Raw genomic sequence first — 15,381 nt, 5'->3', positions numbered from 1 at the left:
GTTAAGTATGGTTGGTGCAACTGGCAATAATATACCCTTAACTTAAATAAGTACATTGGTCTCCTAAAATAAAGAACTACATATCTTATTCTATCTTTTCTAAATACCAAGTGAGCTCGAGGATTACAATTTTGCGAGATTTGGCGTTTTTAGGTTATAATTTGACACCAAGTTAGAAAAATACTATAGCCGATTTTAAGTTAATTATACTTACCTATACTTACACCTATACCTCTTCTGTTAAGTAGGTAGAAGGTAGATAACATTACCAATTAGAACCTAGCAACGTGTCTAGACACACGTCATTTAGCTCGCAAACACGTCACTGCTGTCACTTATTGTGATGACCTCTCATCGATTAGCACCGCGGGAATTTAATCACTTAATTGGTAATTGTTTTGGAGGTTGATATGACCAATTGTTGTAGTTCATTTGTTGAACCTGTAGGATTAATTTGGCGAATGTAGACCGCGCCCGCGCCGCGCCCTACGTGCGCAACGCTAATTAATGGATCGGATAGGCCACGAGTGGCTACCAGCTCGCGTTACAACTGCCATCGCCGTTAATTGTGCCGCCGCTCAAAGTATAGTTGCCATTAAATTTACACGCCTCTATTGTCAAGCCGTTAGTGCTTGTTCAGGTATTTTTGAGCACCTTGGACGCTCCAATATAATATATGGTGGCGACTGTACAATCGCAAGTTGCGTAACGTTAGTTACGTTACGCAGCGTACTACCTAAGCGAACAACACGCGAACGCGAAGCGAAGCGATGCGACGCGGGGTTAATCAATCCTTTGATACCTATAATTGAATTATCAATTAATAAACTTAAGAATTATGTAAAGCGTAAACTTATTTCTAAAGCTTATTATACCACACAAGACTACATGAATGATAAAATAACGTGGGATTAATTTTATATCATTAATTATTTATTAGGTATATTTGATTAATGACTAGGAAATGGATAATCCGAAAAAATGGATAATCCAATATATGTACTTCTTTTGTTGTTTTTTTGAGATTTAGATTTTTTTGTAAAACATTCTAGACTAGTATTTTAAATACAATTTTTTTATGTTTGACTATGTTTTTGTGAAATTCTTAGTATTAAATTTTATCTGTATAATAATTCAATATATTGCTCTGATAATTAGCTTAAGATACATATATGTACATATTATTTACCATTCATAAGTGCTTGTTGTTAGGCCTACACGAATAAAGTATATTTGAACTTTGAACTATAGGCGGGCCCACGGCGTTCGCGTTCACGACGAGATCGCCCACGTAGGAGTAGGACACTTCTATTATACATATAGCTATCAAAGGATTGATTCACCCCGCGCCGCATCGCTTCACTTCGCGTTCGCGTGTTGTTCGCCTACGTAGTGCGCTGCGTAAGGGCTCCAGCCTTCACTCAGACCCTAATATTTTTATATCAGTATGTCGGTGGCGCATTCGTATAACTCCATAATATATAATCGTACAAAATATGAAACTAACTATATAGTTACCTACCTATTTAAATATGTTACGTATCGATCACAGTCATACCTCACATTGACATATTTATTAAAATTACCAATTTTAAAAGCGTATTTGCAAATAAATAAATTGAAAGTTTTGGCCTGTAATTTTTTAGTACCGAAATGAGATTGATTATCATTTTCAGATGCTCAACAAATAAATGGTCCTATTATTATGTCTTCTAACGAAATATTACTGCAAAATAAACAAAACTATACCATTCACTGTAAAGGGAAAAGGCCAATAAATTTTACAATACAAGAAGCGGCAGAGGACGAAGACACGGATTTTAAAAAGATACTGCGAAAGGTGGCTCCGTCCGATAACGAGTACGAGCACGAAATAGCGTTAGATCTGTTCAGTGTGGATCCCTTCGCTGTCGGCTACTACGCCTGTCACGACGATCAAGTCGACCCATCGCAAATATTTAATGATCTAGTCGAAGAACCAATCAACAATGAACACATCTCATATACGTACGTCTACGTGAATGGTGAGATCAATTTTTTATATATCGGTCTCATTCGTATTCGAACCAACTCTAAACGACTGATTTAGCAAATAGGATAGATAATCAATTTATTAATGTCGTGATTTTAGATTCGCAAAATTTAATAGCGCCAATGAGAGAAATCGTTTATGTGGTGAAACCTGGTGCCAAGACAATTATTGAATGTAGACCCACGTTTCCTGACGTACAAGTTAATTTAACTATGGTATGTATATAAATTAGACTTATTAGTACAATAGTTGCGTACTTAATCAAGTTCACTAGAGTATTTATTCCAAGTTAAAATTATGTTTTCTAACTTTTAGTGGGAAGACTTAATAATTTAACAATTAACCCAAGAAAATTAAAGAAATCTGCGGAAATAATTCGTGTAGTTTTGAAAATTGGTATAGTTGTACCTTGTGGTGTCCAGATGAACATACTAAAGGGGGGGGGGGGGGGTGAGCTGGGGGTTTAGGGGGGGTTGAAGGTATATTTTTTCAGATTTTTGCTCGTTATAATTACTTCAAACAAAAGTTTCTACATAATTTTTTTACAAATTAGGTTATATTTATTTTTACTCAACGGTCAATACTTTAGGAGCTACAGGGTGTTTAAGTTAACAAAGAGATGAAAAATAGACGACATAAGAAAACGTCGTTTCTTCGTAGTTGTTCATCATAACTGATTTTTTTGTATAGAATAAGCAAGTTGAGTCACCTGCTGATAAAAAATAAAAATAAACCGGCCAAGAGCATGTCGGGTCATGCTCAGTGTATGGTTTCGTACTTCCGTAGTTACCCGCCCGGCAAAATATACTTTTTGCAAAAACTCAAAAATGGCTTAACCCATCAGGTTTGCTATAGTTTTCCTTGAAAGTCTTTAATAAGCTTTACTTTCACGATTTTTTTCATATTTTTTGAACCCATGGTTCAAAAGTTAGACCATGGTCGAGAAGTGGGGATGAATTTTTTTTTCGCTTCAACCATATAGTGTGGGGTGTCATTGGATAGGTCTTTTAAAATGAATATGAGTCTTTAAGAACATTTTTTTGATCAACGTGATATTTCCGGTGAAAAAAATTATGTTTGTGAGTGCCCCTCTAACTTTTGAACCACGAGTCCAAAAAATATGAAAAAAATCGTGAAAGTAGAGCTTAGTAAAGAATTTCATGGAAGACTATAGCGAATCTGATCGGTTAAGCCGTTTTTGAGTTTTCGCAAAAAGTATATTTTGACGGATGGGTAACCACGGAACTCTACACTGAGCATGGCCCGACATGATGTTGGCCGTTTATGTTTATAATTGATCAGTAGGTAACTAAGCTTGCTTATTCTCATCTAAACATTTGAGTTATGATGAACAACTACGAAAAAACGACGTTTTCTTAAATCGTCTATTTTTTATCTCTTTGTTAATTTAAATATCCTGTACCTCGTAAAGTATTAATCGTAGAGTAAAAATGAATATGACCTAATTTGTAGAAAAAATTATGTAGAATCTTTTGTCCGAAGTAATTATAATGCTATTCGTACAGATATTCGAGATATGAGCAAAAATCAGAAAAAAGGTATCTTCAACCCCCCCTACACCCTTAGCACCCCCCCCACCCCTGAGGACTTTTAGTATGTTCATCTGTACACCACAAGGTATAACTGTACCAATTTTCAAAACTACACGAATTATTTCCGCAGATCGCCCATTTTCGGCTTAATTTGACGTAGCTAAATATGTTCGTGTTTCTTACAACATTTGCATGTAAGTTACCTACTAAATATTAACAGAGAATGATCACGCCTTTGCTGTACAATACAAACATAAATGATCGCTGATTTTGTATAAAACTATGTAATTTTTAATGGAATATTTTGTAATTATACTAATTACTTGCATGATAAATACTTTGATACCATGAAGGGCGAAAGAATAGCTTTTAGCTAGATAAATTAATCTCAATAGCATGGTAATCACTTTCATTAAAAGGTCATTTCATCATTAATACACAGGAATTCATTATGAGTCAATATAATGCTAAAATGGGATACATCTTAGATACAACCGACACTGTGGACTTAGAGCCGATGGCAGAATTGATATGTGAATTTAGCAGGAACGGGTTACGAAACCAAACAAAAGTGTATTTGGATATAAGTAGGTGTCTAAAATGTGCTAATTTTATTTTACTTACAATAGTACTCTTGCACGAAAATGGCTATTGTTGTGAGAGTAAATATATACGGTATTTTTTTGGAGTAACGTTAAACCTCCTTCCCAGATAGCAAAATGACGTCAAATGACGTCAGCGACGTCGTAATGACGTAATAATGCCGTCATTATGACGTCGCTGACGTCATTTTACGTCATTTTGCTACCTGGGTTGTAGAGAATATTGTCAGACGCTTTTATTTGATCACACAAGAACTTATTGGATTAGGTTTCCATTTTTTGCATATTTTTTGATATTATAAAAATTATTTTTAACAAGCAGAAACTTCTGCGATCGATGCTATTAAGCTTAGAATAAATTTAAAAGTGGAAAAATTACTGGATTGGGTGAGACTTGAACTCACGGCCTCTGGTGAGTTCAAGTCTCACCCAAGGCAGTAATTTTTCCACTTTTAAATTTATTATAAAATTTGCCTTTGTTCTTTTTTTAACAAAGGAGTGAATAAAATATGGCACATCAAATTAGTGACAAAACAATGTTTGTTTGCTTACATTTTCGTGGAAGAGTTTACGATATGTTTTTCAATTTGAACACATTTTATTCCAACAGATACGTAAAACAAATAAAAGAAAAAAACTTTATTTTACCTAGTCACTGAGTTTGTTAAAAATTGAAAAACATTATTTATTCTGTAAAAATGTACAACGATACTAACCTATACATGATTTATTGACGATAGAAGAATGAGACACAGCAGGTGAAATCGAATCAAAGCAAGATAGTAAGAATAAACAAGATTGGGTTTTTAGTGAAAGTGCGTAAGACTGACACTTACACTTACACGTGCGAAGGGCGTCGCGGCGCCTATATCTCTCGGAAAAGTGCCTACATTCATTTACGTTTACCTAGTAAGTCATACCCAAATTGATTGTAAGGTAGAGATGACTTAATTACTTGAGGTAGCATGGTGTGGTGGTTTTATTTCAGTTTTAATTTTTGTTCTGTGTATGTTGTCGTACTAATCTAATTATTTGTTTGACAAATCTATTTCATGTCGCCTGCTTCTTGCTTCCTTCAATTTCATTTTACTTTCTTTGGTGTGTTTCTGTACTTTCTGTGTTTTACTTGTCTGTGCACAAATAATAAGCCTTACTAATATTTTAACTTATCTTGTGACTCAAGTAGGTATATGTTATAAAAGTAAGTATATGTTGGGATCATTACCAGTAACGCTCAGATGGAAAACAATTGAAGTAGGTAAACATTTCGGTTGTTTTATATAGGTGGCATCAACGAGGGTAAGGAGATAATGGAAAACCTTTTAAAATACGATTTTAATAAAATAGGTACACAGTCGTAGAAATTTCTAGATAAAGACGTAAATAATTATACAAAAGCTCTTTAATATAAAATATACGTTGTTATAGTAATTATACACGGGGGTTATACAGAGATTTAGGTTCTAATGTTTTTCTGTACACAAAAGTTAAGTAAATTGGTGAAATAAATGTCTACGAATTGAGACAGCCTAAAATTACGCCAAGATTGGTTGTAACCGATATAGTTAAATGTAAACAATCATTAATTGGGTTCCACTATTCTTAACTTTCGGGAGCAGAATAGACAACTTATATTTTACTGCATATGAAGTGTACACGGAAAGAACATGTCTAGTAACATATATTATACAGTGTGTTACATATATTATACAGTGGTAGCAAAAGATATAACTAATAGTTCATTAAGAGCTCTACATTTTGAAATGAAAATCTAATTTTCCGAAAAAAGTTACTAGACATGTTCTTTCCGTGTACCCTTCATATTATTTATGGCCTTAACCTAAAAAAGGGTCAACAAGGTGAAATGTAATCGTGAAAATACCTATTAAAATAACTCAACTTTATCAACCCTTCACTATATACTTTGCGAGGTCAACGTGCAGTTTCTGTCCGTCATGTTTTAGGGTTCCGTACCCATAGGGTAAAAACGGGACACTATTAGTAAGACTCCGCTGTCCGTCTGTCCGTCTGTCCGTCTGTCTGTCTGTAACCAGGCTGTATCTCATGAACCGTGATAGCTAGACAGTTGAAATTTTCACAGATGATGTATTTCTGTTGCCGCTATAACAACAAATACTAAAAAGTATGGAACCCTCGGTGCGCGAGACCGACTCGCACTTGGCCGGTTTTTTATTTACTAATGAATTTGCTTTACTATTTCGGCTAGTAAATTAATGGAAACACGCAACTATGACTTTAGTAAGAGGTAGATTCATGAAAGCTATCTCAGTTTTTCTATAAAAATGTTGTTAAAACATTTACAATTTTCGCGTTTTGAGTAAAATATGATCCCTACACATATTTTTAGACATATTTGTATCGGGTCTATCGCGAATTTATTTTGTTACCTTTATTTCCGACGTTTCGACGTAGGTTACACTGGACGACCAGTGTAACCTACGTCGAAACATTTACGACCACGAGGTCGCGGTAACAAATGTCCCAGCAAAATGTCAAAACAGAAATTTGTGTAGTACCCGAGGAAAAGTCAATAAAAAAGTTGAGGGGAGACATCACAATTTTAAACCCCCACCACACGTATAGACACGCAACTCTACATCCGCGCACACATCCGATGATAGCTAAAATGTTGCTGCTGCATTATTGCCGATTTTATTACAAAGTTCAACATAATTAATGTAAGTAATTAATGGGTCTAACGCGATAAAATTCCATAATTTTACCTTTTTTCCGACGTTTCAGCTAGGTTGCACCTAGCTGTGGTCACGGAAGACTGTCGTCCTAGCAAAATGTCAATTGAGATAATTGGTAAATAATACTAAACTACCCGACTATTACCCGACATTAGTTTATGTAAATGTTCGGGGTAGACAAATAAATTTATCTACCCGTGCAACCTAGCTGAAACGTCGGAAAAAAGGTAAAATAATGTTTAATCGCGTTAGACCCGTTAATGAACCGAAAACGCTGCTGCTGCAGTGGTCATCCAATATCACCTTAAAAATGCTTGTACAATCGCCCTCGAAATAGGGAAATTGTATTTGGAGAGAAATTAACGATCTATAGCCAGTGAAAGCCAATCAATCGAAAGCCAACTCACCCGTACCGATACTCTCCAACGGCGAGCTGAAGCTGTAGTGGCTGCGGCGAGGGTTTTAAACACACTAATCGACAGTTTTAACACATTTTGGGTTTATCACGACGAACGAGCTTGCACATACGAGAATGAGCAGCCATCAATTCGATCTACCTTCAACTGGCTTTTTATAAACGTCAAAAACATTCGAAAAACTACCCTACCCTGTCGCTAATCAATGTGTTCCATTTTACGATATAAGAATGACATTTCTCAAAAAAAAAAACAAATAAAACTAAACTAGATATGGTGTCCGGAACCATTAATGCTATAAAATCAGGAATTATTAATTACGTTTATGATTATACAACAGAGCACGAGTTACGAGTAATTATTTAACGAGGTATTTTTCATTTGATGACCCTTCTTTGGAAAATGGTAGAAGAAACTATTTTAATAAAGAAAATAATTTGTATCTATCTACAGTTTAAAATAATGTAAGCACCAATTGTCTATGTGTTATGTTTTTTTAAAACGCATTACGTTGCAGCTGTTTCAAATGATGCGGTGAAACCACAAATAGTAACCAGAGATAATAGATTCCTTGCGGGTGAGACAATATTTATGAATTGTACTGTCAACTACACTGTCAACAATGCGATCTCACTGAGATGGATAACTCCACGGCCCTTATCTGAGGTATGGTTGTAGTTTTTAAGTGTTATGTTATGAAAATGTCCTTAGCCATTGGACAAACCCTCAAATCCCACGTAGGTTTACCTACCTCTCAGGAATACTGTAATGTTAATATTTTTTTAATTAAAACAAAATATTAAAAAAATTAATTTTAAAGCAAAACTTATTTTCAGTAATCGACAACAAAAAGAAACATACTGTATTGCATTAGCAGTGTTTCGACATTTTGTCAAAAGTCAGAATCTTATTACTGTCAATAAATAAAAAAACATGATCAAAAAGGTCGAAGAAGATTTCTTACTCTATGAAGATGACCTCAGGAGCTACTAAGACATACAGGCTGCTCCAAAGTAAAAAATCGTAATTTTTAAATTTGTTAATTTCTTCGTAACCGCTGCACCAGTTGTTATGATACTTTGTGTACTGGTTCTATATACCCTAATGCATATGTACATTTCGGCTTTGTCCAATGACTAGGGACACCCTGTATACGGCCTAGATATATTTACTATGTCTTAGTCCTAATCAAGGTCCATGAGATTCTGTAACTTTATTTATAACAATTGTATGAATACCATGGTTACAATAAAGTATATTAAATTATAGTCTCATAGTATGAATAAATTAATATTATATGATAAAAAAACATCTTTTGAGTCGTAGGTATATGATTTTCTTTCACTGTCCCATTTGAATATAACGTTGTGAATAATTAATTAATAAATAAATCAAATTATAGGACTATTATATTTATTATATACACAAATTGACTAATATTATAGTGAAGACATTTTTACGCGCTACCTTATTTTCAGGATGATGTGAAGTCCAACGAATATGAAATCCATACAGACATCCTATACAGAGCAATTTGGGTTAAAAATGCAACTGAAAACGACGCTGGAGAATATATTTGCGAAGCGAGAAAAGGAATCAGTGACATATCGACGAATACGCAAAAGATGATATATCTTAGTAAATACAAATTATTACACTTTTAAAATAAGTTTTCGGCAAAAATTTAATTTTTGGTACAAACTTTTATCGCTGACTGTACTTTTCTTTCCATCTAGACAATTCTAACAACCCTAAACACAATAAGTTTGCTTTTATTTTATCACAGAGTTCCCAGAGTTTACATGTCTCCATCATCAGATCAGCTCCATTATCATAATATTGCATTGTGTCATCCTATTACATATTTATGCAATATTTCAGCTCAATTGTATATCGGGAAGTGGGTCAAACAAAGCTTCCAAGATTTGACCCTTATCACTAACTAACATACATACTAACAGGGCAAGTTAAAAAAAGCTTGTGAAAATAAAATTATAAATAAGTTTTTATTAAATTCGTTATTACCTGTGACCATCTTGTTAGTATTATTTTGTGTACAGTCAAGGGCATAAATATATATACATTGCCAAAGTTTCAAAAATATGTGTACGCTCTTACACCTAAGACAATAAAGTCGTGTTCATATATTTTTATGCCATTTGTCTGGATCGATATTTTTGCCTTCGACTGTACTACAATTCCGCCATTTGTACTATGTTTGTCATATTGTGCAATAAAGTTTAAATAAATAAATAAAAAGAAATCAGTGACATACGAGCATCATGGGCACCTTTACACCGGGAACGGCAGGGAGCGGTTTGTTTTTGTAAATGTATAGTTTTATTTTTTATTTGTAAGCTATAGTTGTAATTTAATTTGTAATTTGTATCCCTTTTTTACCGTTTTAAATTAAATTAAATTAACAAATAAATAATTACAGAGACACCATACTTGAAACTCAAACGATATGGGCCAGAAAAGGCGACCACATCAAATCCACAGTTTAACTTTGCTTTTCAAATCGATGGGTACCCTGCACCAGAATACAAATTGTAAGTACCTATAGCTTAAGTCCCAAGAACTTTGCCGTTGCCAGGCAATAAGTTTTAAAACGACATTTTCAAGTAACATGAGACATGAAAATTGTTATACAAAACAATTAGCTCCATGCATGATTTTTTTAATTTTTGTAATCATAATTTGTATCGTTTGAACACCGCAAAAAAAATAAAAATACCTTTGTAAACCATCACATTATTTTATTAAAAAATAATCAGTGTCGGTTATAACGCTCATAATTTTTGGCGCGAATTCGACAGAACGTGATGACGTCACACGTTGGACGGTCCAACTGACGTTTGCTACTAATGACACTTATGTGAACTAATCTGTCGAACGCGTGACGTTTCGCGCGTTTCGCTCACTAGCTTTACGCGAGCAAATTTTTGTACTTTTTATTTATTATTCTAAGCAATTACATGATACTTTAATAACGGAAATTTGTAACATGATATAACGGTAACAAACATCCGAATAAAATATATTTCGTTCAAATATAAACTTCATGTTATAATTACCTACTAGCTATGTAGCTATTAGAAGTTATACATACAACACTTCTACTCGCTCTATTAGAGTCATACGAGAGCGAAACTTTGATTATATGGAAGCCGCTTTGTGAGAAAAGTTGTGGAAACGACACTAACACTAATTCAATTTAATTATTATGTCTTAGTCACAAATCATAATTTTTTTGTTACCTATTTCTAATTTTCTTTATATCCCTTTCAACCTACATAATTGTATCCACCCATGCCTATTATGAGTTAATTATAATTATATGAAAATTCTATTTCTTAGTTTGTATTTTACATGTTATTTTAATTTCAGTATTAAGAATAACAACACGAGAATTAATAATGGCACTAAGTACAAAATAGAACAAAATAAAAGAATAAAAATGTTACACGTGTTAATTGTTAATGATGTGGACATTACTGACACAGGAGATTATACAGTGGAAGCAACTAATGCTAACGGTACTCAAAGACTGACCAACCATTTAAATGTGATGGGTAAGTAGTTGAGATATAGGTAATTTAGTTAAGTACATTAATTATATTAATTAAGTTAAGTACAGTTTGTTAAGTACCCTATTTCCTAATGGAAGAGCGGGCTCTCCCGTCACAAGTATTGTTATACTTAATGGGAGACTCCAGCCTTTTATGTAAAGTGAATCATAATGTTAAACCAAAATAAAATATTTGTATTTGTAAAATAAACTATTTGTAGGTAATCAAGAATAATAACTTCCGTGACAGAGAACTGATATAACTTTCTAAGCTTTTATCGCTTGATCCGCCACACTGGCCTCCACCGAAGCTGTCAAATCGGTGCCCCAATATTACATGGTTCTATGTTTCACTTTTATCGAAATGAAATTTGAAGTTCATCATAGTGACATTAAGTCGAAATTCAACTATCTTGAAAATGTAGGTAACATAGAACCCTGTAATATTCTATGTATGGATCTAGGATCTAGTAGTATGGATAGTGCTTATAGAAAAAAGTAATCACGCAACTGACGCATCATATTTATAAGCTAATACAGTTTCCCGGGGCTAGTATAAAAGGATAGCAGATTGCTGAGGCATCAAAATTTGGAGTCTGTCAGTGTTTGTGTATTTTAACAACTTAATTATTTTTATGTTCTGAAAAAGACATCCCATATGATAATTGGATATAAATAAATAAATGTTAAATATTATAGGACATTCTTACACAGATTGATTAAGTAAGCCCAATGAGGCTTGTGTTATGGGTACTCAGACAACGATATATATAATATATAAATACTTAAATACATAGAAAACACCCATGACTCAGGAGCAAATATCTGTGCTCATCACACAAATAAATGCCCTTACCGGGATTCGAACCCAGGACCATCGGCTTCACAGGCAAGGTACTCACTCACTAAGGTCACTAGGCCAGACCGGTCGTCAAAATATACATGACCGGATATAAAATGGAGGATGAGGTTGATAAAAAAAACAAAATGCGAAGTAGTCGAGTAGGCAACTATTGGAGAACTGGGCTGGCTGCAGTAGCCGCAGTAGGTAAGCAATCGAGGACTAAAAATAAAAAATAAAATGTATATTATATATTGCAGATGTTCCCCGAGTCACATTCCATCTAAGTGAAGGAAGAAAACTAAAAGGACAACAAATTAAATTAGTGTGCGAAGTGACCGGCTATCCATTACCAAACGTCGAGTGGTCTTTTATAGACAGTCAATCAAACAGAGAACTCGACACTCCTTTAAAAGTAAGTTTGACATTATACATACTGGCCCACTAAGATGGGCCAGAGCCGCAAAATAAATAATAGTACTAGGTACAGAAGGTTCACTCTCTAAGCAAGGTGGCGCAAGCGCTAGCAGGCGTCCGTTCCGTAGCGGTGCGCGGCAATTACTATGGCTAGACACCAAAATTGGTGTGGGCCGCATGTACTTGTACCGACGCGACGAAATCGCGGAGTGAGCCACGCCTGCCAGCGTGTAGAGAGGGTAGTGGTGTTGGATGGCTTATGGCGCGGCGGGATGGCGATGGGATGGCCACGGTGTCGGTTTTTCGTCCGCACATCAAAGGTAGTGGGCCAGCGATAGTGCGTACGCATCTACACGCGCCCCATTCCATAGTGCGTGCTCTCAATCATCGCATGGCTATCTCGCTGATCCAGCGCTGGGCCCTCGTGTTGAGGAGCCATAACCATCGCATGGCCATCTCGCTGGTCCAGCGCTGGGCCATGAGCCATTAAATGAAAGCGCATCCAAAAACGAACATAGTACAGGCCGCGTAGCCAACACGTCAATCTCTTACGCTCCGTACCGATCAAAACGCAACTGTCACTGTCTCACTAATATGGAAGAGTGATAGAGACACAAAGCGTTTCGTTGTCGAAGCGATAGCGATTGTCACCTTCGCTAGGCCGGCTGTTACGGTTAGCAGAATATTATAAGCGCGTGGCGATAACTAGACATACGTTGGTGCACTTGCTGATCCAGTTAGGATAATGTTTGTATAGCGTAGATTTAGAATGTAGTATTAAGATATCGCCACTCTATGTAAGCACTAAGCCCTTAAGGTATCTTTTACTCACCTTGCCGCGGCCCCTAAAAGTACCTATGCATATTTTCAGGGTTCCGTAAAAGAAGAATCCGAATATAAAATATCTTCAACACTTGATTTACCAGTTCAGTCACCGGGCACAATCATTTGCAGAGCCTCGAATACCCAAGGGGATGACCAGAAAACTAAAACCCTTCTTGTTGACGAGATAGAAGGTGGTTTTGGTATTGAAAATGAGGGAAGAGAAAAAAAGGAAGTCTCTGAAGGGGATATTATAATTTTAAGATGTCTAGCCTCCAGGTATGACTTCACGAGTGTCCAATGGAAGGGACCGAACGACGAAGAAATACCAGGTTGGAGTTGTTTTTTATTCTTTTATAGTGTACCGTAAAATGTGACTACTTGTGCTCCAACAGTTTTTTAGGGTTCCGTACCCAAAGGGTAAAAACAAAAACGGGACCCTATTACTAAGACTCCGCTGTCCGTCTGTCCGTCCGTCTGTCCGTCTGTCTGTCTGTCACCAGGCTATATCTTATGAACCGTGATAGCTAGACAGTTGAAATTTTCACAGATGATGTATTTCTGTTGCCGCTATAACAACAAATACTAAAAAGTACGGAACCCTCGGTGCGCGAGTCCGACTCGCACTTGGCCGGTTTTTATATATCGTGACTACTTTGAAAAAATCTCGTATCTCGCACCTGCTACTCAAAATTGAAACGCAGGAACTCTATATGCATCCTGAAAGCTTTCTGATATGTGTTATTATATGTTCTTTAGTTATTTTGTGTCGTTTTCAATCAAAAGGTACCACATTATCGCTTGCCATAAGGACGCTCTGACAGGTTATTCGTATAAAGATACAATCCAATTTCGTCCTTATGGTAAGCGACAATGTAGTACCTCCCCTTTTGCTTGAAAACGTCACATTTATACATTGTTTTATTTTTTCCATGTAACATAGGAGCCGTCTTTGAACATTCAACTAACGCAATGTCTCTTGTCGCAAAAATGGAAATAAATGACGCATTAATAAGTCACACTGGCAATTACTCATGCGTTGGATATAACAATGTAACTGGCGAAGAACGCACAGAAACCATCTCCGTTGTAGTTGCAGGTGAAGTAAAATAAACGTAATTTTATTTTTAGTTTTATGTTTACATGTGCCGATTCCGCGCTTTTCGAGCACTCCTAGGTACTTTGCTATTAAGTGAGTTACTCGAGTAGGGTAAATGTGAACAATTTTATACATTTATTGCACATGCCGACATGCCGCGCCGCGCCGGTCGGTTTTATTTTACTGACTTTTTAAATGAATGCTAAAGTTAATTTTAAAATTACAGAAAAAAAAAATAGCAGTACTTAGTCTCTCACTATATTACTCAACTAGCTTATAAGGTTGTTATTTAAGTTGTCATATGTACAATACATAATATACATATCCTTCTCATAATAAATTATTTACAATCTCTTCTTTTATTTTACAATTATACTCGTACGTACGTATACAATACATATATTTTGTTGTCCTTGATTGAATTGATTAGGCACTAATTTCATATTTACATAAAAACTTTTATAAGTACAAAACATTTGCCATTAATTCGTGTATCCAATTTAAATTTGAACAGGCCTTCGCGCAGCATCAATAAAAATTCCTGCTGAAGATACCGTGAAAGAGGTGATACCATTTAATGATGTGACACTCACATGTATAGCAGTAGCTATTCCTCCGCCTGTTATTACGTGGTATAAAGTAAGTTGTTATATTTTCACATAGCTTTATCTAGCTGTTCTGTCATCGACAAACGCCAAACGAAAAATAATAAAATATCTTTAAAAAAAGTAAAACCGACTTCAAAAAGGATAAAATAAAATATTATCCCGTTTTATATACGCCAGCAACTGAAACGTTTGAAGTCGGTGCCAAGCGAAATTTTAAAATAGTCAACCGTAAACTCGGATGCCACCCCTGGTGTAGTTTGATAGAAAGAACCAGTAAGTATATAACCAGTATTTTAACTATTTGGCTTCGACCGAATTTAAACGTTTCAGTTGCTAGCATATATAAAAAGGGATAATATTTTATTTTATCATTTTTGAAGTCGGTTTTACTTTTTTTTAAAGATTAATTTTATTATTTTTTGTTTGGTGATTGTCGATGTACGAATGGCATGGCATGGCTAAGCTCGCTGAGCAGTACGTCTTGGGACCAATTTGATTTGAGAAAGTGACAGGAGTTTTTAGGTATAGACCCCTACATTTGTCACGTCTAAAGCCATGTCACCTGCTGTTTCTTATTCAATTGAAATTGGGCTCCTGTTTTGTAGCGATAAGCGCGATTTTAAACAATCTTTACTTTGTTAACAAAACATTGGTCGTTATTTGAGCGTGTGTTCTAAACAAATTTAGTGAACAGAATTTATTTATA

The 15,381-nt window shown here is 35.3% G+C and overlaps 1 protein-coding gene across 6 annotated transcripts in view; it reads left to right on the top strand.

Annotated features, from left to right (window-relative positions):
* Window positions 1-15,381, top strand: part of LOC134741612 (vascular endothelial growth factor receptor 1) — a 56,138-nt gene that overhangs the window by 13,010 nt on the left and 27,747 nt on the right. For 3 of the 6 annotated variants that reach the window (XM_063674458.1, XM_063674455.1, XM_063674457.1), the window contains exons 2-12: window positions 1,677-2,024; window positions 2,132-2,247; window positions 4,928-5,096; window positions 7,835-7,983; window positions 8,796-8,955; window positions 9,758-9,869; window positions 10,708-10,892; window positions 11,990-12,144; window positions 13,018-13,300; window positions 13,912-14,067; window positions 14,582-14,706. In XM_063674458.1, coding sequence (XP_063530528.1) covers window positions 1,677-2,024; window positions 2,132-2,247; window positions 4,928-5,096; window positions 7,835-7,983; window positions 8,796-8,955; window positions 9,758-9,869; window positions 10,708-10,892; window positions 11,990-12,144; window positions 13,018-13,300; window positions 13,912-14,067; window positions 14,582-14,706 — 1,958 coding nt within the window. Of the gene's footprint in view, window positions 1-1,676; window positions 2,025-2,131; window positions 2,248-4,027; window positions 4,173-4,927; window positions 5,097-7,834; window positions 7,984-8,795; window positions 8,956-9,757; window positions 9,870-10,707; window positions 10,893-11,989; window positions 12,145-13,017; window positions 13,301-13,911; window positions 14,068-14,581; window positions 14,707-15,381 lie in introns of those variants that run through there. The other 3 variants (XM_063674456.1, XM_063674461.1, XM_063674460.1) reach the window with 3 other exon arrangements.

The sequence above is a fragment of the Cydia strobilella genome, chromosome 5, assembly GCF_947568885.1.
Source record: "Cydia strobilella chromosome 5, ilCydStro3.1, whole genome shotgun sequence".
In the NCBI taxonomy this organism is placed as follows: domain Eukaryota; kingdom Metazoa; phylum Arthropoda; class Insecta; order Lepidoptera; family Tortricidae; genus Cydia; species Cydia strobilella.
The sequence above is the reverse complement of the archived record's forward strand: the minus strand, read 5'-3'. Positions and strand labels throughout refer to the sequence as shown.